The 27,898-nt window shown below is 68.2% G+C and overlaps 1 protein-coding gene across 3 annotated transcripts; it reads right to left on the reverse strand.

The window, feature by feature from the left end:
* Window positions 1–686: 686 nt before the first annotated feature.
* Window positions 687–27,634, reverse strand: GPSM1 (G protein signaling modulator 1). 3 transcript variants are annotated; one of them, XM_039219643.1, is made up of 14 exons: window positions 27,446–27,634; window positions 20,096–20,317; window positions 19,249–19,384; window positions 18,530–18,672; window positions 17,807–17,930; window positions 17,498–17,613; window positions 16,592–16,747; window positions 15,722–15,830; window positions 14,455–14,578; window positions 9,458–9,528; window positions 8,528–8,704; window positions 4,065–4,221; window positions 3,395–3,603; window positions 687–2,446 (listed from the first exon to the last, which is right to left on the reverse strand). In XM_039219643.1, exons 1-14 carry the CDS (start codon window positions 27,508–27,510, stop codon window positions 2,240–2,242), a joined length of 2,016 nt encoding a protein of 671 aa, XP_039075574.1. In that variant the 5' UTR covers window positions 27,511–27,634; the 3' UTR covers window positions 687–2,239. The 3 variants fall into 3 exon arrangements, with proteins under 3 accessions (XP_039075574.1, XP_039075573.1, XP_039075575.1); XM_039219642.1 differs by lacking the exon at window positions 27,446–27,634 and adding an exon at window positions 22,478–22,641; XM_039219644.1 differs by lacking the exons at window positions 14,455–14,578; window positions 15,722–15,830; window positions 16,592–16,747; ... (4 more) ...; window positions 20,096–20,317; window positions 27,446–27,634 and adding an exon at window positions 12,887–12,959.
* Between the last annotated feature and the right edge of the window lie 264 nt (window positions 27,635–27,898).

The raw sequence follows: 27,898 nt of genomic DNA on the forward strand, positions 1-27,898 counted from the left end.
CCCTTGGAGCCTTTAGCGTGTGAGCCGCCGGGAGACAGCGTGGCACCCGTGTTATTTGACCGCAGAGCCTTCTCGGAGCACGTGTTCCTGGCAGCCCCCCGGGGCCCCTGCGGGCGCCTCCATGGTGGCCGCCATAGCAGGTCCTGACGGCATCCTGCGGCTCCGACCGTGCCCCCTCACCCTCTAGAGTCCCCTGAGCCCCCACCCCTGGCCCCGCTGTCAGGCCTCCAGAGGTTGGGCGCGGGGTGGGCCATGTGGAGCAGGTCACTGGGAGTTTGGTGAGTGAGGCCTCTCCTGGCTCCCCCGGTTCCAGAACCCAGCTTCTCCCTTCCTGGGGACACAGCGCCGTATGACAGCTGTTGGGCAGGGGTGTCACCCCCACAGACCGTCGCACTGCACTCACCGGCCAGCACTCCCCACCTCCCTCGCTCCGTGGCCCTGAGCAGGCCCTGAGCAGGTTCTGTCCACTTAGGACAGAAACGGCCCCTCCCGGCCCCCTCCCGGCGTGCAGGACGACGGGATCGGCCTGCCGCCCGCTGGCCAGCTGGCGCCATCGCGGCTGCTGGCTGTCACTGCCGCTGGTCGCCCCGCGGTGGCCTTGCTTCCCCAGGTAAGGTCAGTCCCCTGAGGACTCCCAAAGGACCAGCATCCCCGCGCCCTTAGCAGTAATCCTGACGCGGACAGCATTCACTTGGCAGACTTTATATTTTTGGGAAAAACAAAAAACAATGTACCTCTTGGGCTGGAAAGGACCCACTGACGACAGGGCAAACACGTGTGAGCGATAAATACGCTTGTACATTCAAGTATGTGGGGGCCCGAGGGGCCCGTGTTCCGGCATCGGACCCCCGACCCGGGCTCCCACCCACACCCTTCAGAGCATCGTTGCACAGAGCCCAGGGCCCCCAGGCCGTATTGCGGGGTGGCCTCCCCGTGCCGGGAGGGCCTCGGAGAAAGACGGAGGAGCCCAGCTGGGGCATCGGCTGAGGCGGACACGGCCACCTCGCACCCTTGGGCCACGGGGCTGTGGTGAGGAGCCAGGGGCTCTCCAGAGGGGCTGGCGGTGAGCCCGGGCGGGGGCCTGCACCAGAGCGACGGCCACACCCCTCTGCGGGACCTGTCTCCTACACAGTCCCGTGGCCGGGCCTGGGTATGTGGGGCCGGACCCGCCCCAGAGAAGGCAGTGGTGTCATCTTCCCAGCTTAGGGCGCAGTGCGGGCTGGGTGTTCATCCGGGCGCCCAGGGTCGGGCCGATCTGCACCCCCAGCTTTCGCTGCGGGCCCTCCGCCTTGCTGTGGTCCAGGTCCCGACCTCGCCACGGCTGGCATTCCAGAACCAGGCCCGCTCTGTCCCAGGCTTCGGAGCTTGGAGATGAGGGGTGTCACAGCCCATCCCCACCCACCCACTCCCCTGCCTGCCCAGGACTGGGTGCCTGCTGGGGGGGGGGGGCTGAAATATCAGGGCCCAGCGGCTCTGCGTGGGGGCACCTGGCCCTCCTCCAAGCCCTCATCAGGCTCCAGGCTTTCGGAAACCACCTAGCACCTCCTCCAGCCCAAGGGAAGTGCGAGGGCCGATGGGCCAGGAGGGGACCCTCCCTGTGGCCGAGAGGCTGAGACGGGGGGCAAACACGTCTGCCCCGTCATCCCTGGGGCCACCCCTGGGAGGACAGAAACGTCCATGTCACCGGTGGGCCCCATAGAAGAGACTCCAGGACGGCCTTGGGGGCCGAAGGGAGGCAACAGGGTCTTCACATTTGCCAGGCAGTACGGAGCTGGGCAGGGCGGGGGGAGGCCAGGGAGGGTTTGGACCCAACAAACTGCAGAGCAGGCCTGGGGCAGGGAGAGGATCAGGCCTGGGGCAGGGAGAAGGCAGGCGGGGAGAGGGCCGGCCTGGGGCAGGGAGAGGGCGGGCGGGGAGAGGACGGGCCTGGGGCGGGGAGAGGGCGGGCAGCCCCGCAGGAGGCCGTGTACCACCCGGGCGCTGCTCTGGGACAGGAGCACACCCACCCGCCAGGGCAGCCCTAGCCTGAGGCCGCCACCCTGGGAGGGGCCGATGTGGGGGCTGCGAGCCCAGCATCTGCCACAGTGGAAAGGGCCGGAGGACTCTGAGCCTGTGCTCAGCCACGGCCTGCAGAGGAAGGGGCTTCTGGACAGATGACTGTGAGCCTTGCCCCTGTCCCCCTCCCCCGCCCGGAGGCTAGGAGCGGGGGTGGGGCCAGCCTGGCCACAGGGGTGAGGCCTTAGCTGGTGCCAGGCTGGCACTGCTGCGGCAGCTCGGGTCTCCCACCCGCCTCCTGCTCCGGGCTCCCGGCGAGGTCCACCCGCTGCTCGTCCATCCGCTTGGCCTGCACCCTCTGGATGAGGCTGAAGAAGTCCTCGTCAGGCATGGTGGGGCCGCGGGGCAGCACGTCAGGAGGCGGGCAGCGCTGGTCGTCGATCCTAGAGGACTGGGCAGACACAGACGCGGCGGTTGGCGGCCTCCCCAGGCCTCGGAGGGCCCGTCCTAGCAGCTGGGCCAGCGGTCGGTGGTCTCGGGGACCGTTCCCAGGCAGGGGCTGCTCAGCAGCAAGGCCGGCTCAGGGGGGCCAATGAGGCCGCCTCGGGCCGCACTCTGTGCACCTGTACCGTCTGGTCCCAGGAGTAAGGAGCCTCTCCCCAGGCCACCCAGGGGGAGACGACTGACCACACCCACCAGACTCGGGGCAGGGGGCTCCCGGGGCCCCCGACAGTGGGGCATTCAGAAGCCCCGGGGGCAGGACCAGGGGCTCCTGGCACCCGATGTGCAGAGGGGCTGGGGCTGGCGTGGGGCCGAGGAGGCATTTGGGCTTCTCTGGAGGGTCTGGAACAGAAAGGCCGGCAGCCGGTGCAGCTGTTGGAGCGTGCGGGCATATGGGCGGGGGGCTCGGGGGTTCTCTGTAGGGGCCGGTTTTGAGGCTTTTCGGACTCGCCTGGGGCCACGCTTTCCTCTGCTCTGTGGGAATGAACGTCACATCTGGAAACCGCACCAGCCCACGGGCCACACGGCTGCCCTTCCTGCAGCCATGTCATGGGGTTCCTGACACCGGGCAGGTGACCGGACCCCACAATGGTGAGAGCCCTCCTGCCCTCCCCACCGGGGCTCGGGGACCCGGTGCCCCCCCAGCTATAGCTTCTGTACTGTGAGGGGCGTCTAGCTGAGGATGTCCGGGGTGGCCTTCGGGGGGTCCCAGGAGGGGCCTCAGGTCTGAGCGCTCACAGACACTCGGTTCCGATCCAGCCCGAGATGGAAGGACCAGAGCCCGCTCGCAGTGGGAGGAGCCCCCGCCAGAGACGGGGGCAGAGGGACCCTGTGCAACCTCGGGGCTGGGGGGGGCAGGTGCGCGAGCACCCCCAGCCTCCCCCGACCGCAGGCCCACCTGGCACTTGACGAGCATGTTGAAGAACTCGTCCCCGGGCTCCTGTGGGTCCCCGTCAGCACGCAGGTGGCCCAGGTTGTTGTGGGTGATGCGCAGGCCGGGCAGGCTGCCCACGCTGGCGCGCTGGTCGTCCAGCCGGCGGCTCTGCGAGCTGGCGATGAGGTCGAAGAACTCCTCTGTCTGCGGGGAGGCCGTCAGCGAGGGCCGGGCTGTGGGGGACAAGGCGCGGGGACGGGGACCCCGCGAGGTGGGTCAGGCCTGAGCCCGGCCCTGCCCACCACACTCCTGGGCACGCGGGGCTCCCGGCACCACTGACCCGGGGCCCCGGCTACTCCCAGCTGCCTCTGCCGTTAGCCCCACACCCGCCTCCGGGGGCTTCTAGGAGGTGCGGGGAGGAAAGCCTCGCTTCCCACGCCCGCTCGGAGACGGAGATGCGCTGACACGGTGTTCCGGGGGGCGGGGATGATGACACGCTTCCCGGGGTGCAGCCCCGGTCGAGCGGGGGCTGAGGGGCTCACGGTGACAAGAGGCACTTTTGCAGCTGGTGCGCCCGCCCCTCGGGAGCAAGGGCTGGAGGCGGGGTGGGGGGAGGGGGTGGAGGCGGTGGAGGGAGGCGGCCCAGCCTGGCCCAGCACCCCTCGAGGACCCGAGCTCTGTGGGGGGCACTCACCGACCCTGTCCTCCAGGCTGGGGGCGGCGGTGGCCTCGGCAGCGCCAGGCTGACCCTCCTCCAGGGGACAGCGCTGGTCGTCCATGCGACTGCTCTGGAACTTGCTCAGCAGGTCGAAGAAGCACTCCTCGTCAGAGGACGGGGCCCGAGGGACGCTCTGGGGGGCAGGGGCAGTCAGCGCCGGCTCTGGCCTGGCCCCCCGACCCCAGCCGCTCAGCCTGGGACAAGGTTGGGACCCTCACCCCACCTGCCCAGCCTCTGCCATCCTCCCAGACAGGACACGGCCATCCACCCCCTACCCCAGCAGCGCCCCCCCTCCCCTGCCCAGTGAGACGACCACACGCTATGGCAGCCCCTGCAGTGAGCTCCCCCACCGCCCACACCTCTGGGGCTCTGGCACCCAGCACAGCACTCCCCAGTGTCTGCTGAATGGACGAATGAATGAGCGAGTGAGTGAATGACTAGGCCCTTGGTAGGCAGGGAGCCTCACTGGCCAGTCTGTATATCACACGGGTATGTACCAGGGCCCTGGCAGCAGTGATGGGAGACCCAGAGGTGCCAGCAACATCAGGTCGTGTCACCAAAGGCAAGGAGCGAGAGTTAGGGGAGGTGAGGCCTGCTGTGTTCCACTCTAGCCCCACCCCTTCTGGGGTCTGAGTCCTAGATGAGTGGGCAGGCCCAGAGGGCAGCAGACATGTGGGGTGTTCAGGCTAAAGCACCCTCTGTGTACTGGCCAAGGTGCCCAGGATCTGCTCTGGATGGCTGGGGGCAGAGCCTGGACATGCTGGGAGCACAGGGTCTCTGGGCGGCAGGCAGAAGGGCTGACCCTGGGGCGACCTGCTGATGGGAGCAGGGAGGGGGCAGTGAGAAGCGGGAGACCAGGCCACTGGGCCTGCCTTGGGCAACCCCCTCCCACGCTGAGCCTCGGCTTACACGTCCATACGACAGGAGGCTGGAGGCACTGGTGTCTCGGGGCCCCCACCAAGGGCAGGACCCCCCTCCCCACCAGCCTCCCCACGTCTGGTCCTGAGCGCTGATGCGTGGATGGGGTGGCTTCGGGAGGCCACCTTGGCTGCAGAAGGGTGCCGCCCCCACCTCCTCTCTGATGCCAGCGCCCCCTGCCCAGCCCTGGCCTGTCCACTCTCGCTGGCTGGTGGCCTCCTGGAGGCCCCCTCAGAGCTGGGCCCGTGCAGAGACCGCACGGCAGAGACGGCCCCTAGCGGGTGCTGGTTCGCTCCAAGGATTCCTGACGAGCCCTCACCAGCCGCTGCTGACACAGAGCGGGGGAGCTTGCACGCCCAGCAAGGGGCCGCCTGGGGACCCCGCGAGCAGCCCGGGCTCCCGGGTACAGTGAGCGGTACCCGGCGCTGGGCTCAGGTTGCGGGGCGACGGGGGCCGGGAGGGGCAGCCGAGCGGGTGGTCCTGGGCGTGAGGCCTGCAGCAGGTGGCAGCTCAGAGGACAGAGACCCCCCCCGGGCCCCCAGGGCCCCCTGCCCCTCCTGTCCGAGCAGGACAGGCCCAGCGCCAAGGCTGGGGTAGGTCAAGATGCCAACTCGGGGCTCCGCTCTGCTGCACCCCGGCCCAGGGCCCAGAACGCAAGGCGCCGAGGGCTCGAGTTGGGGCCCCGGTCAGGGGGCTGCACTTGGTCAGGGCCTCCTGGGGGAAGTTCAGGCAGGATGGCGGGGGCCCAGCATCAAGCTGGTGGGGGCCACACAGGGGCCTCCCCCGGAAGGTCGCTCGGGGCCCCAGACTCAGCCGGGGGGGGAGGGAAGCACAGCACCAGCCCACCGCGGGGGACAGTCGCTGCTCCTGGCCCCCCACCCTGGCATCTCGCCACAGGTGGACTGTGGGCCGGAGGGCGTAGCCCTGGGGCCCCTCCTCCAGACACACGGGCCGCCAGTGCTCCTCCAACCGCCCGTGCGCCGAGCTCGGGGCTCCGTGCACACCTGAAGCAGGGGGGGGTTCTGCCCAGAGGCTTCTCAGAGTCCCCCCACCACAGCAGCCAGCGCTGGGCTGACAGGGCCCTTCAGGGCCATCCAGAGACGCCCCCACGGCAGAGCCGTCCCGGCCACCTGTGAAGGGCTGGCGCTTCCCTTGTTTGGGGGGTTTGGGGCTGAGGCCACAGGTGCACGGGGTGAGGCTGCAAACAGCAGGAGGCCCCGCCCCTCAGTTAGGATGGCGCCCTGGGTGCTAACAGGACATGCCCCCAACCTCTCCTCTGCCCCCCCACCTCTGGCTCCTTCTGTCCCAGGGTCTCTGAGCCCCTCCCGCTGGAGTGCCAGCCCAGGTCTCGCAAACCCCTGCCCCCCCAGGGCCAGGGCTGCCCCTCTCCAGCCCCCCAGCCTGCTGGTTGGGGCTCCTGAGCTCCCAGGCCCCGCAGGGCAGGGGAGGTGGCTGGACGGGTACAGAGATGCCAGCCCAGGAGACCTCCACTCTGCCCCCATCCTGCTTGGCACGGCCCCTGTGCTCCCTGCGCCACCCCGTGCCAGGGACCCCACACTCACGCTGGGCACGCAGCTCCGTCCAGCAGCAGCAACCAGACGCCAAACGCTATGCACTGTGGGTGCTCCGCTATGTGGCGCCCCGCACTTAAATAGGACCCGGCGGAGGGCCGTCCCTGCCCCTCCCCCCCTGCACTCACTTACTCACTTGCTCCCTCGGCCGCTCCCGCACACAAACACACACACACACACACACACACACACACACACACACACACACACACACGCGTGAGCTGCAGACACAGAGGGATCCGGCTTGGGCTGCCAGTGGGGGTGGGGAGTGGTCACGCCAGAGGGCCAAGTGGGACAGGGACAGAGCCTATCTGGAAAGCCATCCTCCTGCTGACGGAGGCCCAGCTCTGAAAGGAAGCCGAGTCAGCCTCTTTCTTGGGCCCTGACTCCCCAGGCTACTGAGGCCAGCAGGGAGCCGCTGGGATGCTGCACTTTCCCAGGGACCTGGCGGCCATCCCCAGCCCCCCGCCCCCCCCCCACCAACAGCTCCCTGCAGGGTCCCCTCCCTGCACAGGGAGGTCTGTGGAGTCTTGGCCTCTGGCCTGCCCAGGCCCAGTGGGGGCCAGCCCTGGGGTATGTGGGGAAACTGGCTGGGGGCGAGGGCAGAAGGGGGGAGGGGGAGCCCCCGGGGCCCTCTCTGTCCCGCTTCCTGCGGAAGCGCTCGGAGCCCCCGGAAGGGCCCACCAGCAGTTCTGGCTGCAGGGCAGGGAGAGGTGTGGGTCCGGGCCTCCCCCTGGGGCCAGGCTTAGCACTGATGGGAATTCCCTCTAGAGGCGCCCCCACGGCCAAAGCCGAGCTACCTTCTCAGAGGGGATGAGCAGGGTTCCCAGGAGCCGACCGTGGCCTTGGGAGCCCAGCTCCGCCATTCCTAGCTGGGTGCCCTCAGGGTAGCTTCTTTGCTGCCCTGTGCCTCAGTTTCCCCTCTTATGGCTGATGAGCACTGGCTACAGTTTCTGTTTGGTAGAAGCCCCCCCACTGGCCCCTGCCAGCAGCGACAGGGACGCGACTAGGGCCAGGGAACCCCGTGGAGAAGGCTGTCCTGTTCCAAAGCCCACCGCGGCTCCCTGGGACCTGGGGGTCCTCCCCTGCCAGGCCCTTTCTGGATGGACCCCGACCTTCAGGGCCAGCCCAGTCTCGACCACACCCAGTCACACCAAGTCCCCATGCGCTGGGGGCCCCAAACACAGGGTGTGGGCAGTGTCTGGCCTGAGTAGTGGCCCCTACCCTCACCTCTCACCCTACGGACAGACTGGCTGGCGGGCAGTGCCGGGGTCGAGTGGGGTCGGCAGAGGCCCCCTAGGCCCGTGGGAAAGACGGTGCAAAGCCACCATCTGTGGCTAAGAATACCAGCGCGGCGCCCACGCCCCTCAAAGGCTGGGAAGGTGCTGATTAAGCCCTCAGAGGAAATTATTTTTAGACTGACTCCCAGAGCTTTAGACCCAGGCGTTCCGCACGTGGGGAGGGGCCGACTGCTGAACCTGGGCTCGCGGGGCTTTGTGGCCTGTGCGACCCTGACCCCGATCAGCTTCCAACAGCCCAGACAGGCCAGCCCGGCCTCCGGGACACAGTGAGACCCCTGCCAGGCAGCAGAGGCCCCTTCCCTCTGTCCCCATCTGTCTGACCACCCGCCCATCAGCCGTCCCCCCACACCCCATCTATCAGTCTGTCCGGCTCTGTCTGCTGTGCACCCGGGGCAGGGCTGCTGGCCGGGCCATCCCCCAAGCCCATCCTCCAGAGCCCCATCCACAAGGCCTCCTGTCCAGCTCCTCAGTGGCCAGGGCCGTGCAGAGGCCGGACGCGGCTGGCAGGGCGCGCTCTGCACTGAGTGTCCCGCGCCGTCGATAGGCGCTGTGCCCACCAGGCCCTGGGGCAGAACACGGCCACGGCCTCTGCCCCCGGGGGTGGCCCAGATCGGCAGCTCGGGATGGCGCCCAAGCAGAGGTCGCCTACCGTGCGAGGCACCTGCACCCGGACGTCCGCGCTGTCCAGCGGGGAGTGGCCGCCCTCGCGGGGCCTCTCAGCAGTCTCCAGCCCCTCCTGGTACTTCCTGCTCCTCACGGGAAGAGGGAGCATGTCCCTGCCCGGCCCCCGCCACTCCCCCACCTGGTGGCTGTCTCCATTCTGCTCCTGGGGAGGGGGAGAAAGGCCAGGCATGGGTGGGGGCTGCCGGCCATCCCCAACCGATGCTCCCACCCCAGGACCCTGAGCAGGAGTGGGGGGGGGGGGGCTGGTGGCTGCAGTGGCCCTGTCTCCCAGGCACACCCGGGCAACAAGGTGCCTCAGGGAGGGGGAAGAGGGCCTGAGGCAAGGAGGCTGACCCCCCCACTGAGCAGCCTTGAGCCTTGTCCCACCACAGACCTCCCCAAGGGCACCCGCAAGGAAACCCAGTGCACCCCTGGGAGCCAGAAGCTCAGAGAGGGGAGCTCACTCCCGCAGGGCTGCAGAGCACCCACCTCCGGCAGGCACAGAGTGGGCCCAGAGCCCCCCCACCCAGTAACAGCTCTGCTTCCCCATGGGGCAGTCTCAGTGGACAGGGAGCAGACGGGCCAGGGGAATGGCTGGGACACTGGGGACTGTGGTGGGCTGGGGGCTTGGGGGCCTGCAGTGTGTGAGGACTGTGGCTTGTCCCCGGGGCAGACATGGCTGGCGAGACCCCGGGGTGAAGTGGGAGGAAGCAGGGCCTGGTGGGGGCCTCTCTGGGGGCAGATGGCCAGTCCAGGGTCTCGGGCTGCAGAGAGAGTGTGCTGTCCCCCATGGCGACGACGGGGTACAGACGGAAGCTGGGGTGGGAGAGTCCAGCACCCACTACACCCGCCTCATCGCCCTGCTGCCCACACCCGGCTCCCAAGGGCCCCGGCCGCCGCCCTCAGCCGCACTCACCCGCTCCAGGGGGAGCCTGAGCAGGCCCCAGGTCTCGGCACTCAGCCTCTGCGTCCTCTTGGGCCTGGCACCTGGAAGGCAGGGGCCCGGTCAGCCCAGTGCCGACCCCCCACCAAGAGCTGCCCGGGGCCAGGCCGGTGCGCCCTGGGGCCCGCAGACGAACCGCCAACCTCATGGCCCCCAGGAAGCAAATAGAGGGTCTGCGTGACCTGGTGCGCCCCAGCGACGACAGCCAGGCGTGGAGATGGGGGTCGGGGGGGCCGGCAGGGGGCTGGCTGTGCTGCTCCCCGTCAGGTCTAGGACCTCTGACCCCGCCCGCGTGGGGCTTCCCACCTGCCTTAGTTCACGGTTTCCTCTCCTGGAATGTTCCTCCTAGCTCCGTGCAGATGGAGCCTCAGATCCCGCCCAGCTGCCCCCATGCCTGCTCTTACAGGACTCCCTTCACCACTCACCCTGCATGCACACGGGCAGCCCGGGGTGCTGAGCGCCCTCCACCTGCAGGCATGTACTGGGCTCCACCCGGGCACCCCAGGGGCCCCTCGTCCAACTGGGGGGCCGCGTGAGGCTGGGTGAAGCGAGCAAGGCCTCTAGCCTGGCCCGATGCCCCAGGGGTCACGTCTTGGCAGCACTGGACCCTGCACCCATCACCCTCCCTCAAGCGCAGTGCCGCCGTCAGGTCGAGCCCGCAGGCATGTCGTAGGCAGCACAGAGGAGCCCATGGGGAGCACCTGTGGCGCCTGGCATATGTGGACACCCACATCACGGGGAAGGCCACCCTGGCCCTGGGTCCCACTGGTGATGCCCGCAGCAGACGGCATGGGGCATGTGCCCCCCCAGCGGCAGTGAGGCCAGGCAGGGGCCCCTCAGCACAGCCCGCGCCCCCACCCCGGGCCCCGGTTCTGAGCCCACACCCACTGCCCAAGACACAGTCCCCGAAGAGGGGCCGGTTCAGGAGGTCAGGCGTGCAGACCCGCCGGAACCAGATGCCCAGGGATTCCGGGAACGGGGCCGGTGTCCAGCACCCTCCGTAGGAGACCATGTGGGCAGCTGCTCGCTACTCTCCAGAGGCTGTGGTGGAAAAGCAGTGATCTTAGAGGAGGGGCTTCTGTGGCTGCTGTCCCGGGAGTCCGGGGAGGGGACACCAGGCAGCTCCTGGAAGCGTTAAGGCAGCTCCACAGGTCCCGCCCTCCCCCAGCAGGGCCCCATCCTCACCCCCCTTTGGCCACATGGTCTGCACTGGGTCTGCCTCGGCCCCCTGAAAATAGCCCCTGGCCACAGGCACGGAGCCAGAGCCTGGGCACACAGCCTGACCCCGTGTTGTGAGGCCCCGAGAGGGGCAGGGCCCCCACTGCCCATCCCCGTGCCAGATTAGACAGGCAGCTCTGAAGGGACCATGGGGTCATTCCAACACCACAGTGTCCGGGGGCTGCCTAGCCTGGGGAGTATCAGAGGGGACAGCTGAGTGGCCCTGTCCGGACCGACAGGCCTCTGTGCATGGCCCTTTACTCACCACAGCCAGCAAAAACCCGGCTCCATCTCCCGCCATGGGCTGGCAGGAGGCCCCTTTCTCGGCCACCCCCTGACACCCTGGGGGTCTGACTTGACTTCCCCACTCCGTCTGCTGGGGCCCGCCTGGCTGGACCGGCAAGCCCAGGCCACCGCGGCGGCTGCAGTGCTCCTCTGAGACACGGCTTGTGTCCAGCTCCAGGGTGGATCCCCTCCCGGCCCGGTAAATGCACCCTCTGTGTGGAGTGGGCTGCAAGCACTGGGGCGTTCAGACCAGAGCCACGCTGGCGGGCTTCCCGCTCCGCCCACCCCAGAGGGGAAGGTCTGGAAAGTTCCCTGAGCACCACCCCACTCCCGCCTGAGTCTGACCAGCATCATTTCTACCCCCACCAGGCTGGCCCGGCCCCATCCCCCCCTCCAGCACACAGCTGCCCCGCTCAGCCTCCTAACTCTGCCTTCTAGCTGCTAGGCCGTGTCCCCCCTCCCCCAGCTCCTTCCCGCCTTCCATCTCAACCTCCAAACTCCTGGCAGCTCCGCCTTCAAACCAGATCCAGAATCTGACGCCTCCTCACCTCCTCACCTTGCTGGGACCTGAGTGTCACCCCCCCCACCTGCCTCCCTGCTCTCTTTGTCCCTTATACATGCTGGGGGCCACAGGGACGCCCAGGGCCTGGGTGAGATCGTCACCCAGCTCACTCAGCAGGGCCCCCTGGCATGGGGAGGGGCTTGCACAGGGGGAGAGGCTCCCCCAACCCCCACCCCGTGCTCCTCCTAGCCAGCCTTCCCCAGGCCTTAGGGCCTTTGCGTGGCTCTCCTCCATTTAGGCTCAGGCTCGCACCCTCCTTCCCTTTTAGTCTTTGTACAGATGTCACTGCTATGGGCCAAACATTTATGTCCCCCGAATTCCACGCTGAAGACCCCAACCCCAACATGATGGCATCAGCAAGTGGGGCCTGAAGAGGTGATTAGGGTTGGCCAAGGGGGTGAGGGCTCCGCTGATGGTGCTGGGCCCTTATGAGAAGACACTGAGGCGCCCCCTCCAACCGCACAGCCAGCACCCCGTCTGCGTGCTGGGAAGGGGGCCGTCACCAGGACCCGCCACGCTGGCACCCGGCTCTCAGGCCCACAGCCTCCGGATCCGCAGGGAAAAAACATCCGTTTTTGTAGCTGCCAGTGTGTGGTGTCCGAGGCCGAGCCGAGGGAGACAGCGGCCTCCACGCATACCCGTGTCACTCCCACCCAGCCGGACGGCGTTTCTTTCTCCGCAAGCCCTTCTTCATTTCCGAGCCTTATTTATTTGTTTACCATTGTCTGCCACACACTCATCATCCCTGGCTACCTCTGCGGGACCTGTCGGTGTGCCCTGAGCCTGGCTTCAACAGGGCTTGGGACACCTGGGGGCCTGGGAGGCCTGACCCAGGCCCAGGAAGCAGTGACAGGGAGGTTCCCCCTGCCCACCCAGACTCGACCTGGGGCCTATGCTGGGGTGGGGGCTGCAGGCAGACTGCATAAAGGGCCCTTGTTTCTATCAGGAGAGAAAAGCCCCCTGGGTCCTGGCCTCCCTCCAGGAGCCAGCCGCGGGCCACGCCCCCACAGACACGCCCACCACAGACACGCCCCCGCGGGCCACGCCCCTGCCCCAGGCTTCTCTCCTCCCCGAAGCAGCCTATGGCATCCTCCCTGGGCTCCAGATCCCAGGCTGGGTTCACACCCTTCCAGGCGCTTATCTGGTCCCCCTTCAACCCTCCCCCAGCAAACTGCCAGGCTCTACACACACAAGGGCAGCATCCCCACCCCCGATGGGCAGTTTCCAGGCCAGCACCCACACTCAGTGTGCAGTGGACAAAAGTGGGTGAATAATGCGGCCCCTGAAGGAGACTCCAGGGGAGCCCCGTCCACCGGGCACTGGCCCCCTACACTCACCGCAGTGGGGGGTTCCTCCACAGCTGCCCAGACTCAGCAGCCGCATCCCAGGGCCTGGGGCCTCACACCTGCCTCCACGGGCCAGAGCAGGCTGCTCTGGAGAAAGGCCACTGCCCAGCATCGGCTGGTGGCCCAGCGCTGGCAGCCTGGCAGGGAGGGAGCTTCCGGGGGCCCTGGCTGGGAAGGGTCTGGACACAGGGCAGAGCCGCGGGGCCGGCATGGGGAGGACAGAAGCTGCCTTGTTCCCAGCACAGCCCAGCCCTCCACCCGTGACGTGCCCCCCTTTCCTCAGCTTGGAGAAAACGGAAAATGGCCGGAGAACCTGGAACTGGCCACGCCCCCCCGGGAGACTTTCCAGAAGCCCTCTGGGCCCAGCCCTGCCCCCACCCACTTCTGGGTGTCTCAGAGGGTGGCCTCGCAGGGCCAGGGGCTCCAAACAGAGTTGCCCACCCCTCAGAAAACCCCTGCCCAAAGGGTAGCTACCATCTTGTACATCCTGGAGCAGGGTGGGGGGCAGAGAGGGAGCCCTCCTCCATCCCACCCCCTGCAGCCACAGCACCCCAAAACAAGGGTGGCTGGGAGTCCCAGAAACCTTTGCACCCACACTTCCATCTCAGCCCAAGTGGGGGGGACACATGCCTCCCATTGCTCAGGACAGGCATCGTTAGAAACCCCGGCACCCCCCTCCCCCCCCCACTGAGGCCAGGGGCCACTTCCCGGGGCCTCATTCTCCGCAGGCCTGATGGGCTCCGGGCTGGGGCAGGTTGAGTAGCCCTGAGGAACACAGCCATGAGGGTGTTAGGGCCAGACTCCCCCAGGCTGGGGTTTGTGCAGGTGGGAAGGGGGCAGCTAGCCCCCTGCCCAGAGCCTACTCCACACCCGCCTGCAGCCACTGGCAAAGCCAGCTCAGGGTACCCCCTCCCCCCATTTATCTATTTGCTCTGCAAGGAACATTTTGCCCCTGGGTGCCTAGTGATGTTGACCCGTATGGGGCTACAGGCAGCCTGGGACTGAGATCCCAGGGCCTCACCTGATTAGCACCCCGAGCACGGCTCAACATCGCTGGCTGACTCCGCCTCCCAGTGCCCCTCTCCTCCTCCTCCTCCTCCTGCTGGCCAGGTGATAAACCTGGGGGGCTCAGGGTGACTTCAGGCCCTTGCTGCCCCAGAGACCGTGAAGCACTGGCCTAAAGGCTTCCCGTTCAGGACGCACCTTCCCCCACACCATCCCTGTTCCTGAATACCCCATGCTTTCCAATCTCCAGATTCCTAACTTGACCTGGGGAAGCAGGGCCCCCCATCTGTGCTCCAAGCACCCTGGACACTCAGTCACCTCCCACGGCCCCGGGAGCTCCAGGGCAGGGCAGAGAGGTGGTGCAGACAGACCCCCGGGACCAGGGCCCGCCACCCTCACCGGGCAGCCCTGCTAGTTTTCCTGGGGGCAGAGCCCACCTCCTGGCAGAGCACCCAGAAGCCTGGCACTGTCCCAGGGTCCAAGCACGACCCACACCCCACACACCCCGGGTGGCTCTCCCACCTCACCCCTGCCCACCCAGCCCAGGAACTCACCCTGGGCCTCGTAGCCAGCCAGGTCCGGCTTCTCCGTGGCCGCTGGGCTGCTCAGCCGGCCCAGCACCAGCTGCAGCTGCGCCACGTTCATGCGGGCTGTGAGCTCCCCGTTGCGGTCCCCGATCTGTAGCCAAGCAGGGCCAGGCTGGTGGGCAGGAGGGCTGGGGGACTCCCAGGGACAGTCACTGAGCCCTGGGCCTCCCTGTGCCCCAGGGGTGCAGTCTGCTGTTTGTCCCAGATGGCGCCCTTGACACCGCAGAACGCTGGGGCCTTCAGCAGCCAGCCCTGTGCCCCATAGGGCCCTCCGTCCTGAGCGTACTCCCAAGGGCAGGGGGCCTGGTCCAGGTCCTTCCTCGGCCCTTAGAGCCCCGCGTGTACCCCTCAGCACCCCCAGCTCAGAGCAGAGGCTCAACAGGAGGACCCGTCGCAGAGAAGTGAAGTGCATCGCGCGGGGCAAGCCAAAGGCTGAGCGGGGCGGGGCTGGACCTCAACTGGAACGCAGGCCCCTGGCGTGCCCCTGCCTATGCTCAGGGGGCTGGGGGCCGGCCCCGCTGGTGGCCCCGATGAGGAGGGGGGGGCTCTCCTGGCCCAAACCTCCCCGCCCTGCCCCACCACCTGGGGCAGGGGTCCCCTGTGGGTCTCACCCACAACACACAGGGGCCGTGGTGGGTCTGGGCAGGTGCTGGGCATGTGCTGGAGGGAGGGGGCCATGCCGCTGCGGCCAAGGAGAAGGATGGGGTGAAGGTAAGAGGAAGGCAGGCTAGAAACCAGGGGGCTGGAGGTCACCTGTGATGCTCGGCTCTGGGCTACCCTGACCACCGTAGGAGGGTCTCAAAGACCCCATCTACAGTCCCCAGGAAGGTGTCCAGCTGAAGGCTCCAGGGCAAGAGCCCCCCAGAGCAGCCTGTGGTAGGTCATTCCCACCTCGGCCGGGCCCAGTCCCATCGGGGACAGAAGCTGGCTGTGCCCTGCCCACAAGGAACGCTAACACTCCATGTGGAAAGCAGGCCCCACTCCCCTCCCCCTCACCCCTGGCTACAGCAGATAAGCAGCCACCAAGCATCTGAAGGCAGGAGGGTGGGTGGGCCCCCGCCCAGTGCACACGGACAGCCTAGAGAGGACAGAGGGGCAGGCCAGGCTAGAGCCCAGGGCGCACAGAGACTCCCGGTCCAGTTGGAAGCGGCCTGGGCAGCACCTGGGGGGCCTCCAGAGCCAGCTGGGGCAGCGGTCAGGGGCTGGGAGGGGAGGGCAGACCTCCCTGGCTTACCTCCTGGGAGATCTCCAGGTGCTTCTTGGCAAAAGTCAGGGCCTGCGCCGGGCTCCCCATGGACACGTAGGCATTCCCCAAGCTCCAGCATGCCCGGCCCTCTCCCACCCTGCCAGGGAGGGAAACCAAGTCCCGTCTGCAGCCCCCAGGCAGCCAGGCCCATCCGGGCGGGAGCACAGCCCGAGGGGCCTCGCTCGCCCCCTAGTGGCCGGTGAGGTGCTCACCCCTGTGGTTCCCTCCACCCTCCGAGGCCTCACTCGCCCCCTAGTGGCTGGTGATGGGCTCACCCCTGGGCTCACCTCCCTCCCCCTCCCCCCCCCAGCTCCCTCCATCCTAGGGTGTGGAGCAGTCCCTTGCATCATTAATCTTTCAACTCAGGTGAAAATCACAAAATGTAAGTTTAACCGATTAAGAACTGCTCAGTGCGTGGCAGTGTGTGCTTATAATCCACAGCCATCACCGAAACACCTTCGTCACCCACAAGAGCAAGTGCTGAGTGCTGGTCACTTCGAGACCCCTGCCCCAGCCATGGCCCACCCCACACCCGTGTGTGCAGCTGTGCATCTCAGTCCTGTGTCTCCTCAGGCACTGATGTCACGCAGACATGGGGAGGCTCAAGGGGGCCACCCCCAACCAGCTGGTGCCACAGCGGCCGGCTCAGCATCCACTCAGTTTCGCCTGGTCCCACTTAGCGGGCAGTGTGGCCCAACGATGGAGGGAGGCTGAGGCCCAGGCAGGCCGCCCTGCTCAGAGTCACTTCGCGGTCAGCGGCAGGCCAGGGCCTTGCTGTAAGCAGCTTGCGGCTTGGCCCACGGGGCCCATCCGGAGCCCTCGGGGCCTGCCCAGCCCTCCACGGTCCCCAGGGCGCACCTGTCGGCCAGCTCCTGGGCGATAAGCAGGTGCCGTAGGTGGTACTCGGCTGCGCGCTCATAGTCCTGAAGCAGCGTGTAGGTGTTGCCCAGGCTGTAGCAGGCCTGCGCCTCCACCGCCTGGTCCTTGAGCTGCCGGGACAGCTGCAGCGTCTTCCTGAGAGAGGGGGAGGGTCAGCCCCCACAAGGAGGGTTCCAGGAGCCCTTGCCGGGGCGGGGGGCTCGGTGAGGGGGAAGCAGTCTGCCTGCTCACAGACTTCCAGCCCCGGGATCCCACCGGGGTTTCTCTGCAGTCTGGCCACGGCCGGACGCACTGGCCAGTCACCTCACCACCCGGAGCCTCTGCCCTGCAGGGAGGATGGGGGGCGCAGCACACCCCAGCTTGGGCGCCTGACGCACGGGACCTGGCGCTGAACACCCGATCTGTGCCTGGTGGTCGCTGCTCTGCTCCTCAAGCCGGGAGACAGCTGGCTCACAGAACATCCCGGCACAAGCCAGGGACCCCCCGGAGCCCATGCTCTGCACCCTCTGGGTCCGTATGCAAATGATTATCCCCACAGCCCAGAGAGACTGTGGGGAGCAAAGACCACTCTGGGGTTCCCCCAATAACGGCTCCTGGGAGGCCCTCAGCTGAGGTTAGCTGTGCTCCTGGCACAGAGTGGCTTCTGGCCGCACTTACCAAGTAAAGGGCACCGTAGTCCTTCCTGTCCCCGGCAGCCCCAGGACCCGGGTTTGTCAGTCTGCCCTTCCGGGATGGCCCAGAACCTCCCACCCCCGTCTGGCCCCTGAGGAGGCTGGGAGGTCAGGCTCTCGTCCTGAGCTTGGGCTGGGGTCCAGGTGGCCCCCTCCCTCCAGCTGGGCGGATGGGGCCGGGCAGGGGCGGGGCGGGGCGGGTGGGCCTGCCTACTTGTAGTACTCAGCGGCCACATCAAAGCGCCCCAGGAAGATGTGGGCGTTGCCCAGGTTGCTGTATGCCCTCCTCTCGGCCGCCTTGTCTCCAAATTCCTTAGCGATGGCCAGGCGCTGAGGACATAGACCGGAGGCCTGGGTGGTCACGGAGCAGCCCCGGGACCCGATGTGGATGGCAGGTGCGGCCTCCCCGCCCAGCGTGGCCAGCCCGAAGCTGCATGTCCGGAGAGAGCAGCCTGGGACCCTGCGCCAGGCCCAGACAACTCAAGGCCGCTGCCCGCCCCCCACCGCCCCACAGTGCATTCACCTCCTTATGGAAGGTCGTGGCCTCCATGAAGCTCCCCAGCAGGTAGTGCGTGTTGCCCAGATTGCCGTAGGCCCTGCCCTGGGCCGCCCGGTCACCCAGCTCCTTCACGAGGGACAGATTCCTCCTGGGGGTTGCATCTGTCTGAGCCGGGGGCCTCTTGGCACAAGGGAGGCAGGGGCCTGTGACCCACCCGCTCGGCTAGCAGGCAATGAGCAGGCAGCCTCTGCTCGGCTCCCGCTGGGACGTGCCCCAGAAAGAGGGCGGCTTGGGACCCCTCTGGCCCTGGAGCCACTAGAAGGGGGTGCTGTTGGAGCTCCAAGGCTCAGGTCAGGGGCTCCCCCGCCCCACACTCTGGTTTCAGGTGCAGCCTCCGTCCTCCTGCGCCAGGGCTCCCCCACAGGGAGGCTCGGCCCAACGCCCCGGCCCTATTTCCAGCCACACGTTTTCTAAACGCCACACATGGCTTTTGCTCGGCAGTTTCCCTGCTTCTCTGCGCTGCTATGTGGGACTTATGTGCAGGAAGCCCCGAGGGCCTGAAGGCGGGGGCGGGCGGGGTGGTGAAGGGGAGCCGGCCTGGCCATCGCCATGCGGGGGTCTGCAGAGAGGTGATGGGGCCGGAAGTGGGTGCTCCGTGTCGGGGTCGCACACCCACCGCAGTGGCTCAGAAAGCGCTCCGGCCAGACCCCGCCCCCACCCGTCGGGGCCCCCGCCTGCCCCACTCACTCATAGAACTCGGAGGCTCTGCGCAGAGGCTCCCGGACGTGGGGCGGCAGGTGCCCGGGGTCCTGCGCGGCGTTCCAGGACAGCTGCTTGCCCTTGGCGTGGTACACGTTGCCAATGTTGTACAGCGCCCTGGCCTCCCCGACCTGAGGGTGGCACCGAGGTTGAACCTCTACAGACACGGCCCCCAAGAAGCCCACTGGCCCCGGACCACCGTGCCTGCAGCTCCCCAAAGGCAAGGACCTGAAGGGGGGCCATCACCAAGTGCAGATGTGGGAGTAGGCCCGGCACCCCAAGAAGGGGTGGGGGCGTGCCTGCACGTGGTTGCCACTCTCCGGGCACAGGGCAGGCGAATGCCGCCTCCTAGGGAACAGGCCTGGCCCCTCTCGGATGCAGGGGGGAAGGGAGGCGCTCTCGGCCAGGCCCAGACACCTTGAGCTGTGACCGGGGGCAAGTCATCTTGTTTCCGGGCCTGTGAGGGAAGCGGGGGTGCTTCCCTTACGGGGCCGTGGGGGGGAAGGTCACACACAGAGCAGGAGGGTCAAGTGTCCGGTGAGGGGCGGGGTCCCTGGCTGCTCTACTCCAGCTGCTACGCTACCCAGCGTCCCTCCGGAACCCGGAAGGAGCGACCAGGGCTGTTGGCAGATTTGGGGGAGCTCAGTGAGAGGGAGAGCCCACTGGAAGATGGGGGGCCAGGCCTCAGCCCGGGAGCGCTGACCTACCTTGTCCCCCTGCTCCTGGGCGATGTCCAGGTGCCGCTGGCAGCACACGACAGCCTCGTCGAAGCGGCCGAGGACCTTGAGTGTGTTGCCCAGGTTCCCACTGGCCTTGGCCTCCCCCATGCGGTCACCGATGGTCCTGGAGGGCAGGAAGGGGTGAGGAGCCTGGCCAAGGGCGGGTGGGACGCTGAGCCCAGCCAGGAACCCGGGCGAGGGCCGGCAGGACCAGCCTGGGCCAATTGGGGCCATGCTGGGCAGGGGTCTCGCCTATGGCAGGTGAGGTACCCTTGGGCAGCCCGGGGGCAAGGAGCCTAGCTGGGGGTCACTTCTCTGCTGGGCCCCGCCCGTGGCTGTTGGGGCTCAGAGAGACGCCCAGATGGAGACCAGGAGAGCTGGGTGGCCCGGCAATGTGAATAACTGTCGACACACTGGCCAGGTGTAAGGACACTGGGGCTCGCTGGCCGGGCAGGGGCCAGTGGGCGGGGCTGGGGAGGAGCCCCGAGAAGCTCCGCCCCCACCCGGGTTGGGGGGTCCAGCTGCTGATGGGCAATGAAGGAAGGGTATTCAGGGACCAGAGCAGCTCAGGGAAGGTCTGGAGGCCAGAGGGGAGACGTGCTCCTGCGTGTTCCTACACAAGTGGGGGCCCCCTCAGTCCCTGAGACAGGCACACGTGCTCAGGGGCACACTCAGGACACCAGGCCACACCCACGCGCACCGGCATGCAGACACACACGCCCCTGGGGGCACGTCCCAGGAGCCCGCCCTCTCCCAGGTCGGGGCACCTGCGGGTCAGGGGCACCCAGCACCCCACTCCCGCTGTGACTGCCCCTCCATGCGGCCGCGCACTCACCGGGCCAGCAGCAGGTCATGCCTGTGGTACTCCAGCGCCCGGGCGTACTCCTTCAGGTAGAAGTAGGCATTGCCCAGCTGGCTGTAGATGGCGCTCAGCGTCTTCAGGTCCTCGGTGCCCACCTGCACTGCCGCCTCAAAGAAGGCCGCGCCCGCCTTGAAATCCCCGGCCTTGCAGAGGCGCTCGCCCTCCAGGGCCAGCTCCAGACACGAGGCCTCCATCCTGGGCAGAGACAAGAAGCCACAGCCTGGCCCTCACGCGGTCAGGCAGGGGCCCCGTGCTCCTCCGTCGTCTCGGGCGAGGCCACGCCTGTGCACACAGACGTCCGCATCTCGGGAGAGATGCCCAGAAGCAGGGGCAGGGGCTGACGGTGTGGCGCTCACCTGTGCCCACCCCTCCCGGCACACCCCCACCATCAGGGCTCAGGGGCACCGGGCAAACGCACGAGTCCGTGACCCTCAGCCCACGACGGCCAAGCTCCAAACACAGCCTCCCCTCAAGGCTCAGCCGCCGGGGCAGGGACCCCCCAGGGGCCTGGGGCCATGTCCACCCCCCAGAGCAGCTGCAGTGGCCCGCGACAGCCCGCCTTCCTCACCAAGGCCGACCGAGGCTCAGAGAGGTTCAGGGAGCCAGGCAGGGCCACACGGGCAGGACCTGACCCTAGCCCTTCCCTGTCCCCCATCCTCGAGGGGCCCCCCACGCTCCACCACCCTCTCTCCAGGGTCACGGCTGAGGGTCAGCCAGCCCCCAGAGCTGAGAAGCGTCCAGCTGCTGGCCATGACGGCCTGACGGACAGCTGCTCCCCCTACGCCCCCGGCGCTACTGCGGGCGCGTGGGACAGAACCGTGTCCCAGGGTAGACCCGACCCCTGGGACACTGCTCCAGCCTCCTGCCCATGAACCCAGCCCAAGTCCACGGGCCCAGGGCCCCACACGAACACCAACGCCCTGGCTGGAGGCTGGGCCGCCCCTTCGTGCCTCCGCCTCTGGGCAGGGGCTTCAGAGAAGCCGTCCCTTACCCTTGGGCCCTGCTAGCCCCCGAGGTGGGGTCTGGGCCCCCCAGCTGCTACCCTGGGCCCTGTTCACTGGGGGCCCCATGACCTTTGGCAAGCTGCCCTCAGGACACGGCTGTCAGGGGAGCCTCGTGTCTGGCGGTCACTCAGGCTGGCCCTGGTTCTGGCCCTCCCTGCTGGGGGCTCCTGGGTAGGACACTTCATCGCTCAGAACCTCAGCCTCCTCTTCCACCCTATTCCAGCCGGTCCTGTGAGCTCCAGGCTCAAGGCCTGGCCCGCTGCCCTGCCCTAGGGCGGGAGAGCAGTCAGCGGACGACACAGCACACAGATGCCGTGGGGACGGGGGTAGCGGGGCCCCAAGCTGGAGGGGGGGGCCCCCGGCAGGTGGTGGGAAGAGCCCAGTGACCATACTCACACCCCTGGAAAAGTGGGAGACGTGGTCTGCGCGGCCGAGGGCCAACCCAGGTCCCCAGAGTCCGTGGAAAGCCCACAGGGTAACTGAAAGTGTCCACAGCAAAACAGCGCATGGGTCCCCAGGCCCTTGCCCCCTCTCTGCCTTGTTAGGGTCCGGCAGCGACCGGCCGTTCCTGGGGCACAACACACAGAGCCCTCGACACACCAACAGGTTTTATCCAGGGTGCTGCTTCTCAACCACTCTCACCAAACATGCCCTTGATGCAAAGCCCGCCCCCAACCTCGACCCCAAGGTGGGGGCCGCGCCTCCTGGGAAGGTGGGCTCTAGGACCCCAGCACCGCCCTGCCTCCCCCAGATCCAGGCAGAGCCTGCGTGGCCTCCCAGAGAGCGGGGTGCCAGAACGTCGGCCTCCTACCCATGACGCCCAGAAAGGCTTCCAGATGCCTCCCGGCAGCCCTCTCCCACGGCCAGGGCCGCACACCCCACCGTCTGACACCCAGAACTGACCTCTCCGCCCTGATGACTTGGGAGGACTGGGGCGTGGGTCTGGGACATTGGTGTTTCCAGAGCCAAGCCCGCCCCGCTGGCTCTGACAGATAGGACTCGGGGCGCGGCCTCCCCCACCCTGGTGTCCCTGCCTAGCTAGAGATGGGCATCACCACCACCTCGAAGGAGGCCTCTGGTGTGGGAAGGGCCTGGGGCCCAAAGCCAAAGAGGTGAGGGGTTCACTGATGAGGTGTCCAGCGCGGCCAACCCAAATCACAGATGGGGGGGGTCTGGCCCGGGCCCCAGAACGGGAGGAGGCCCCCTGGAGAGGCACCAGGCAGGCGTCCAGGGCTGGAAGCCCCGCCCCCTCCACTTACCCCAAGAACCTCGCACCACATCTGGACCCCAGCCCCCCCAGGCACCGCCCATCACCCAGGTGCGCCCCCCACTCCCCTCCCCCCCACCGCACCTCTTCCTCTGCAGGTGACGCATCTTCTCCACATACAGCCATAGCTCCAGGCCCACGGGCAGCAGCAGTGGGCGGGGGCGGGGGGCTCCGTACACCACTTTGCACACGGCCTTCTCTGCCAAGCTCAGGGCCACAGGCTGGCCCTCCGCGGAGGCAGCCGGCATCGCGGGGCACCAGGCTTCCCTCCTGGCTGGCCAAATCCCACCCCACCTTGGCCGTTGGTGCTGGGGACACACCGGGCTCGTGGCTCCCTGCCCCCCACCCCCACCCCAGAGTGGTGGGCTAAAGGCTCCGGCGTCCTAAGTTCCAGGAGACCCTGGGTTCTTGGGCAGGTCGTCTGGGGCCTCTTGGGGGCTGAGATGGATCAAGGGATCAGGGCAGCTCAGAGCCGAGGATCAGCAGCGTCAGCAAGCAGGGCAGGGCCTGGATGGGCCGGCGGGTGGCGGGGAGACTCTTGCTTCCAGACCCCCTGCCCCGCTCAGCAACGGGCTTCAGGGAGGCAGAGGGTCCAAGGCTGTGAGGCTCTAGGCCCTGGGAAGACGGTGGGGGGGGGGGGGGTGGCTCTGGGGTCAGAGGGAACTGGGGAGCCAGGGAGGGCCTTGCTCCCTAAAACCACCTGGAGTCCGAGAAGACGAGGAGTGTGAGGGGCCCAGGGCAAAGGCCATCCAGATATAAGACCCCAAGGCCAGCGCCAGCCTGTGGGCCCCGCAGGCCCTGCCCACTCAGGCAGGCGGAGTCTTGGGAGGAGCCGGGCAGGTGACGACAGAGGCGGGTACAGGGGCCTAGCCGCCTGCCCGCACGCACGAGCGTCCAGGTGGTGAGCTGCCACCTGTCCATGCCTCGGACAGCTCAGCTGAGGGGCACGGGGCAGGGCCTGGATCACCTCCTCCTCACCCTTACCTTATGAACAAACTGGACCCCCAAGCCGCACCCCCTCAGAACCACCGCAGGGGCCCCCTGAATGCAGGCCACCCTCTCCTGTCTCCCGAGCCCTGCAGGCCTGGCCAGGCGCACCTCCCTGCTCAGGGTAGAGGACCCCAGAGCTCTGCCCCCCAACACCACCTGCCAAGCTGGCCTTCCCGCCCCCAACCGACACATCCACCCTGCAGGGCTGCCTGGGGCCTCTGGACAGCCTGTCCCCCTCAAGGGCCACCAGAACCCCACTGTCAGGGGCTCCAGGCGGGGCTGGCCAGAGTCCAGGGCCCCAGGGCCGTGCTCTCAGCTCCCCAGCAGCCTCGCCACCCGGACCCCTCCCACCTGGGAACAGAGGCTTCATTGTCAACCTGTGGCCTCGAGCCTCCCCAGGAGAGACCAGACCCCACCCCTCTGGGACCAGCCTGTGGGGGTCCTGCCCGCCCAGATGGGGCCACCACCCCCTGCACCGAGCCACTCTGATGCCGCGACCACCCTGTGTACCCTTCCTTTCAAGGCCCACCAGGCCAACCTTCCCAGTGGACAACCACAGTGGCCGGGAAGCGGGTTCTGTCCCCCAGGCTCCCACCGCCTGCCCACCGGCTTACCGGTTAATAAAGGTATCGACTCCCTGGGGGGCCAGCCTTGCTGTTCCAGCCACCGCATGGTGACCACACCCCCAGCCTCGCCTGGGCATCCGAGACAGCACCCCAGGAGAAGCCACCAGCCCAGCCGCACCCAGACCAAACTGCCCTGCTCTCCACGGGGGCTCCTGTCCCCGCCTCTCTGACTCTGTGGGGCTCTCCGGTGCTGGCCACCGCGGCTGGTCCCCAGGCCAGGCCCCGGCACCCGCTGCACATGGCTAACGGGGCGCTGTGTCCCCTGAGCCCCATTTGCTGCTAAATAAGTCACCGTCTTCCTTCTCCAGGGATGTCACCCACAGTCTGGGTCACTGCGCAGAGGCCCCGGGGCCCCCGCCCACCCCTCCTGTTGCCCCCAAAGCAAAGCCACACTGACTCCCTTCAACAAGGAGATTTGGGGACAGCACAGGGTGGGCAGCATGGTGGGAACCAGAATTGCCGGCGGAGGGGCACCAGGCTCAGGAAAGCACCTGAGGTTGTGCTCCCAGGGAGCACTGGGGCCCGGCCATTATTCCCCAGAGACCCTGCCGGGGCCAGTGCCCAGGGGCACCCGGGGAAGGAGCTGGTAGGGACAGGTGGGCGGCAGGGCGGTGCGGTCTGGGTGCCCAGCCCACTCCTGAGGGTGCGCCTGCCACGTGCCTCATGCCTGGGGCACACCTCTAACAGGTCGCCCCACAGTGGGGGTGCTCACCGCCCCTCTCCCCTTCCCAGTTCCCGGAGCACTCAGCTGCTGGCCTGAGGGGGACAGGGAGAGGGCCACCCTTGGCTTCCCCATTTTTAGGGGCCTTTTGGCCACCTGCCCCTCCCCTGCACCCCATCCCCCAGGCCCTTGCGCCAGAATCCCTGCCCCAGGCAAGTGGGCCCAGCGCTGAGCGTGATCGTCCCCATCCTCCTCTGCCTCCCTGACCCGGCCCCTCCCAGCGCCCTGCGTGGGGACGTGCTGGGCTCAGAAGCACAGTCACGCTCAGGCCCTCCCGGGCCCAAGCCCATTTCTCCCTGAACCCCACTTTATAAGAACTGAACTGCTTTTGTGGGGCACCCGGGTGTCTCAGTTGGTCAAGCATCGGACTTCAGCTCAGGTCATGACCTCACAATTCTTGGGTTTGAGCCCTGCATCGGGCTCTGCTGACAGCTCAGAGCCTGGAGCTGCTTCAGATTCTGTGTCTCCCTCTCTCTCTCTCTGCCCCTCCCCCACTCACTCTCTCTCTCTGTCTCTCTCTCTCTCTCGAAAACAAATAAACATTAAAAAAAGAAAAAAAAAGAACTGAACTCTCGGCACTGGGCGGGAAACTGGCATGGGCAGGGGAGCCCCTGGGGGCGGGCTGGGCCTGAGCTGGAGGCCCCCCCACTCAGCCGTCTGCAAAGTGCTCCAACCAAGCTGATGCTGTCACGGGGCCCCCACGTTCCGGGCTGCCACAGGTGGGCTTCCCCGGCCCGAGTCAAGGAGGTAGACAACCCTGTCTGCCCAAAGGTGCCGCCACCCGACCCTCCTCTCCAGCCAGCAGCACCCACCTGTCAGATGCCCCCCTCCCGGCTCCCCCACTCCCTCCCTTCCCGCCAACCTCCGAGAGCCAGCTCTGAGCGCCACCAGCCCTGCCCGCGGCTGCACATACTCCCTGAGGGCCTCCTCGCGGGCGCCGCCGGAGCGCCGGTGGCTGTGCACCCCAGGTCTGTGCTGGGCTTGCCCCTTCGAGCTCAACGCAGGTCTTGGCTCGCCAGGATGCCAGGCTGGGCCCGGGGCCTCTCCCGGCATCCCCTCTGAGCTCGGTCCCTGCCGCACTCCCTTGGGCCAGCGTCCTGCCTGGCATGTCACAGCACCAGCCCGTACCCCAGACCCCCAACGAGACTGCGGACGCGGCCTAGCCCCTTACGGACCCCAATACTCAGCGGCGCAAGGGCTCCAGAACTAAAGCTACCCCTGACACACGCGCGTCCACACACATGCCCACGCACACACGCACACACAGCCAGGAGCCTCCAGATCAACCCCTGCCGTTCCCACCGGGGTGCCACGGAAGGGATCCCCCGGGGCAGGCCTCCAGCAGCAGCTGCCAGCAAACCCATCCGCGCACCCCTCCCCCTATGTGGGGCCCAGGAGCCAGGCCGGGGTGGGGGTGGGGGGGCAGCACTCAGTCCTGGGACCACACAATGGGGGCTGTGTCTCTGATCAGTGGCACAGAGACTGAGGTGGGAGGAGCTGGGAGCCCCCCCCCCCCACTGCCAGGGCCTCCTACTGCACGTGGGGGGTGGTGCCCACAGAGGCCTGCTGCTGACGCACCGCCCAGCCGGGGCTGGAGAATCCTCTCGGGCAGGGCTGGACCCCTGGAGGGCCCCGCAGCTGGGGACGCTGCCAGGCCTGCGTGATAATCATGTCCGGCCAAGCTGGGGACCTGTCAGGTCCCCTGGAGGCAGCCAGGCCTGCCTCTGGGGGTTGTGGCCAACCAGTGGCCCCTGCCCAGCACTGCTGTCCTGGGCACCTGTGCCCACTGGCAGTCTGTTCCCCTAGGAGGACCCTGGGCCCACCCGGGTCGGGCACATGGCATCACTTGTGGACCACCCCCGACAGTCACCAAGCAGGCATGCAGGGCAGGTGGGCAGGGCCGCCCCATCATCCGTGACGAGAGCATGAAGCACAGAGCACGGGGTGCTGGCATCATCCAGGAATCTGCCCAGAGGCAGGTGTCTTCTCAGGCCGCCACACACCCACCTGGCTGGCGCTGCAGCCCGGGTTCGGGCCTGCGATCCCCTGAACACAGACTCGTGTGGGTCCACGGGGAACAGGGCCCCACCCATGACAAAGCCTGGTCCCTTCAGCCATGCTGCCTCCCGAGAGCCCAGACCCTGGCCGAGGGGAGGTGGTGCCAGGCTTGGAAGTGCCACACACCTGCTGTGCCAGGCGGCCCAGCTGTTGGGGGGGAGGGGGGAGCACAGCTGCCAAAGAAGCCGGGGGTCTCCCAGGCTCTGTCCCAGGGCCGTGGGGGGGCCAGCAAGCAGCAGCCCAGCCCACCACCCTGACCACCCGCTAATCCTGGACTCCAATGGGCACAAGGCCTCGGTGGACCCCCATGCCCGCATGCCCTCCCCCACCCCCGGGGTCCCCCACCCCTTCACCTCCTCCTCCCCCGCACTCGCCAGGGGGGTGCGCCCCCTACCTCTGCATCCCCTCCCCCACCCCGGGTGGTCCCCCCACCTTGTATCCCCTCCTTCCTCGCACCCCCCCACCCCGGGCGCCCCCCATCCCAGCACCCCTTCCTCCCCCCGCGCCTCCACGACCGCCAGCCCGCAGGGAGGGCGCGTCCCCGCCACGTTGCGCGCCTGCCGCAGCCTTTGTTCTGGGCCTCCCGCCTCCAGCCGCCGGTCCCGCCCGTCCGCCGGTCCCCGCACGTCCCCGCAGGACCCCGCCGACCCAGCCTACCTGGAGTAGAGGCGCCGGGCCGGGCCGGGCAGCTCGTCAGCGGCGGGCGGGGCCGGGCCGGCCATGGGGCCGGGGTCGCCGAGGGCCGGGGGCCGCACAGCCCACGCTCGCGCCGCCCTGCGCCTGTCCCCGTACGCTGTCCGCCGCCCACCTTCCACCGTCAGCCCGTCTGTCGGTCCGTCCGCCCGCCCGCGGGAGGCGCCGAGGAAGTGATGCGCGCGGGGCGCCGCCCCTCCCGCCGTGGCCGTGACGTCACCGCCGCCCGCGCCGGGAGGGGGGCGCGGACGGAGCCGTGGGCCCCTCCCCCCTGCGCGTGGCCGGGGAGAGGGGCGGCGCCTCCGAGCGCGCGCGCGCGCCCCCAGCGCCCCCCCCCCCGTCCCCCCCCACCAGGGGGCACGGGGGCGAGGGCCTGGCGCTGGCCTGGCTGCCGGCCCGGGTTCTCTGGGACCTGCG

This window comes from Hyaena hyaena, unplaced genomic scaffold, assembly GCF_003009895.1.
Source record: "Hyaena hyaena isolate Hyena2069 unplaced genomic scaffold, ASM300989v1 scaffold_823, whole genome shotgun sequence".
Classification (NCBI taxonomy): domain Eukaryota; kingdom Metazoa; phylum Chordata; class Mammalia; order Carnivora; family Hyaenidae; genus Hyaena; species Hyaena hyaena.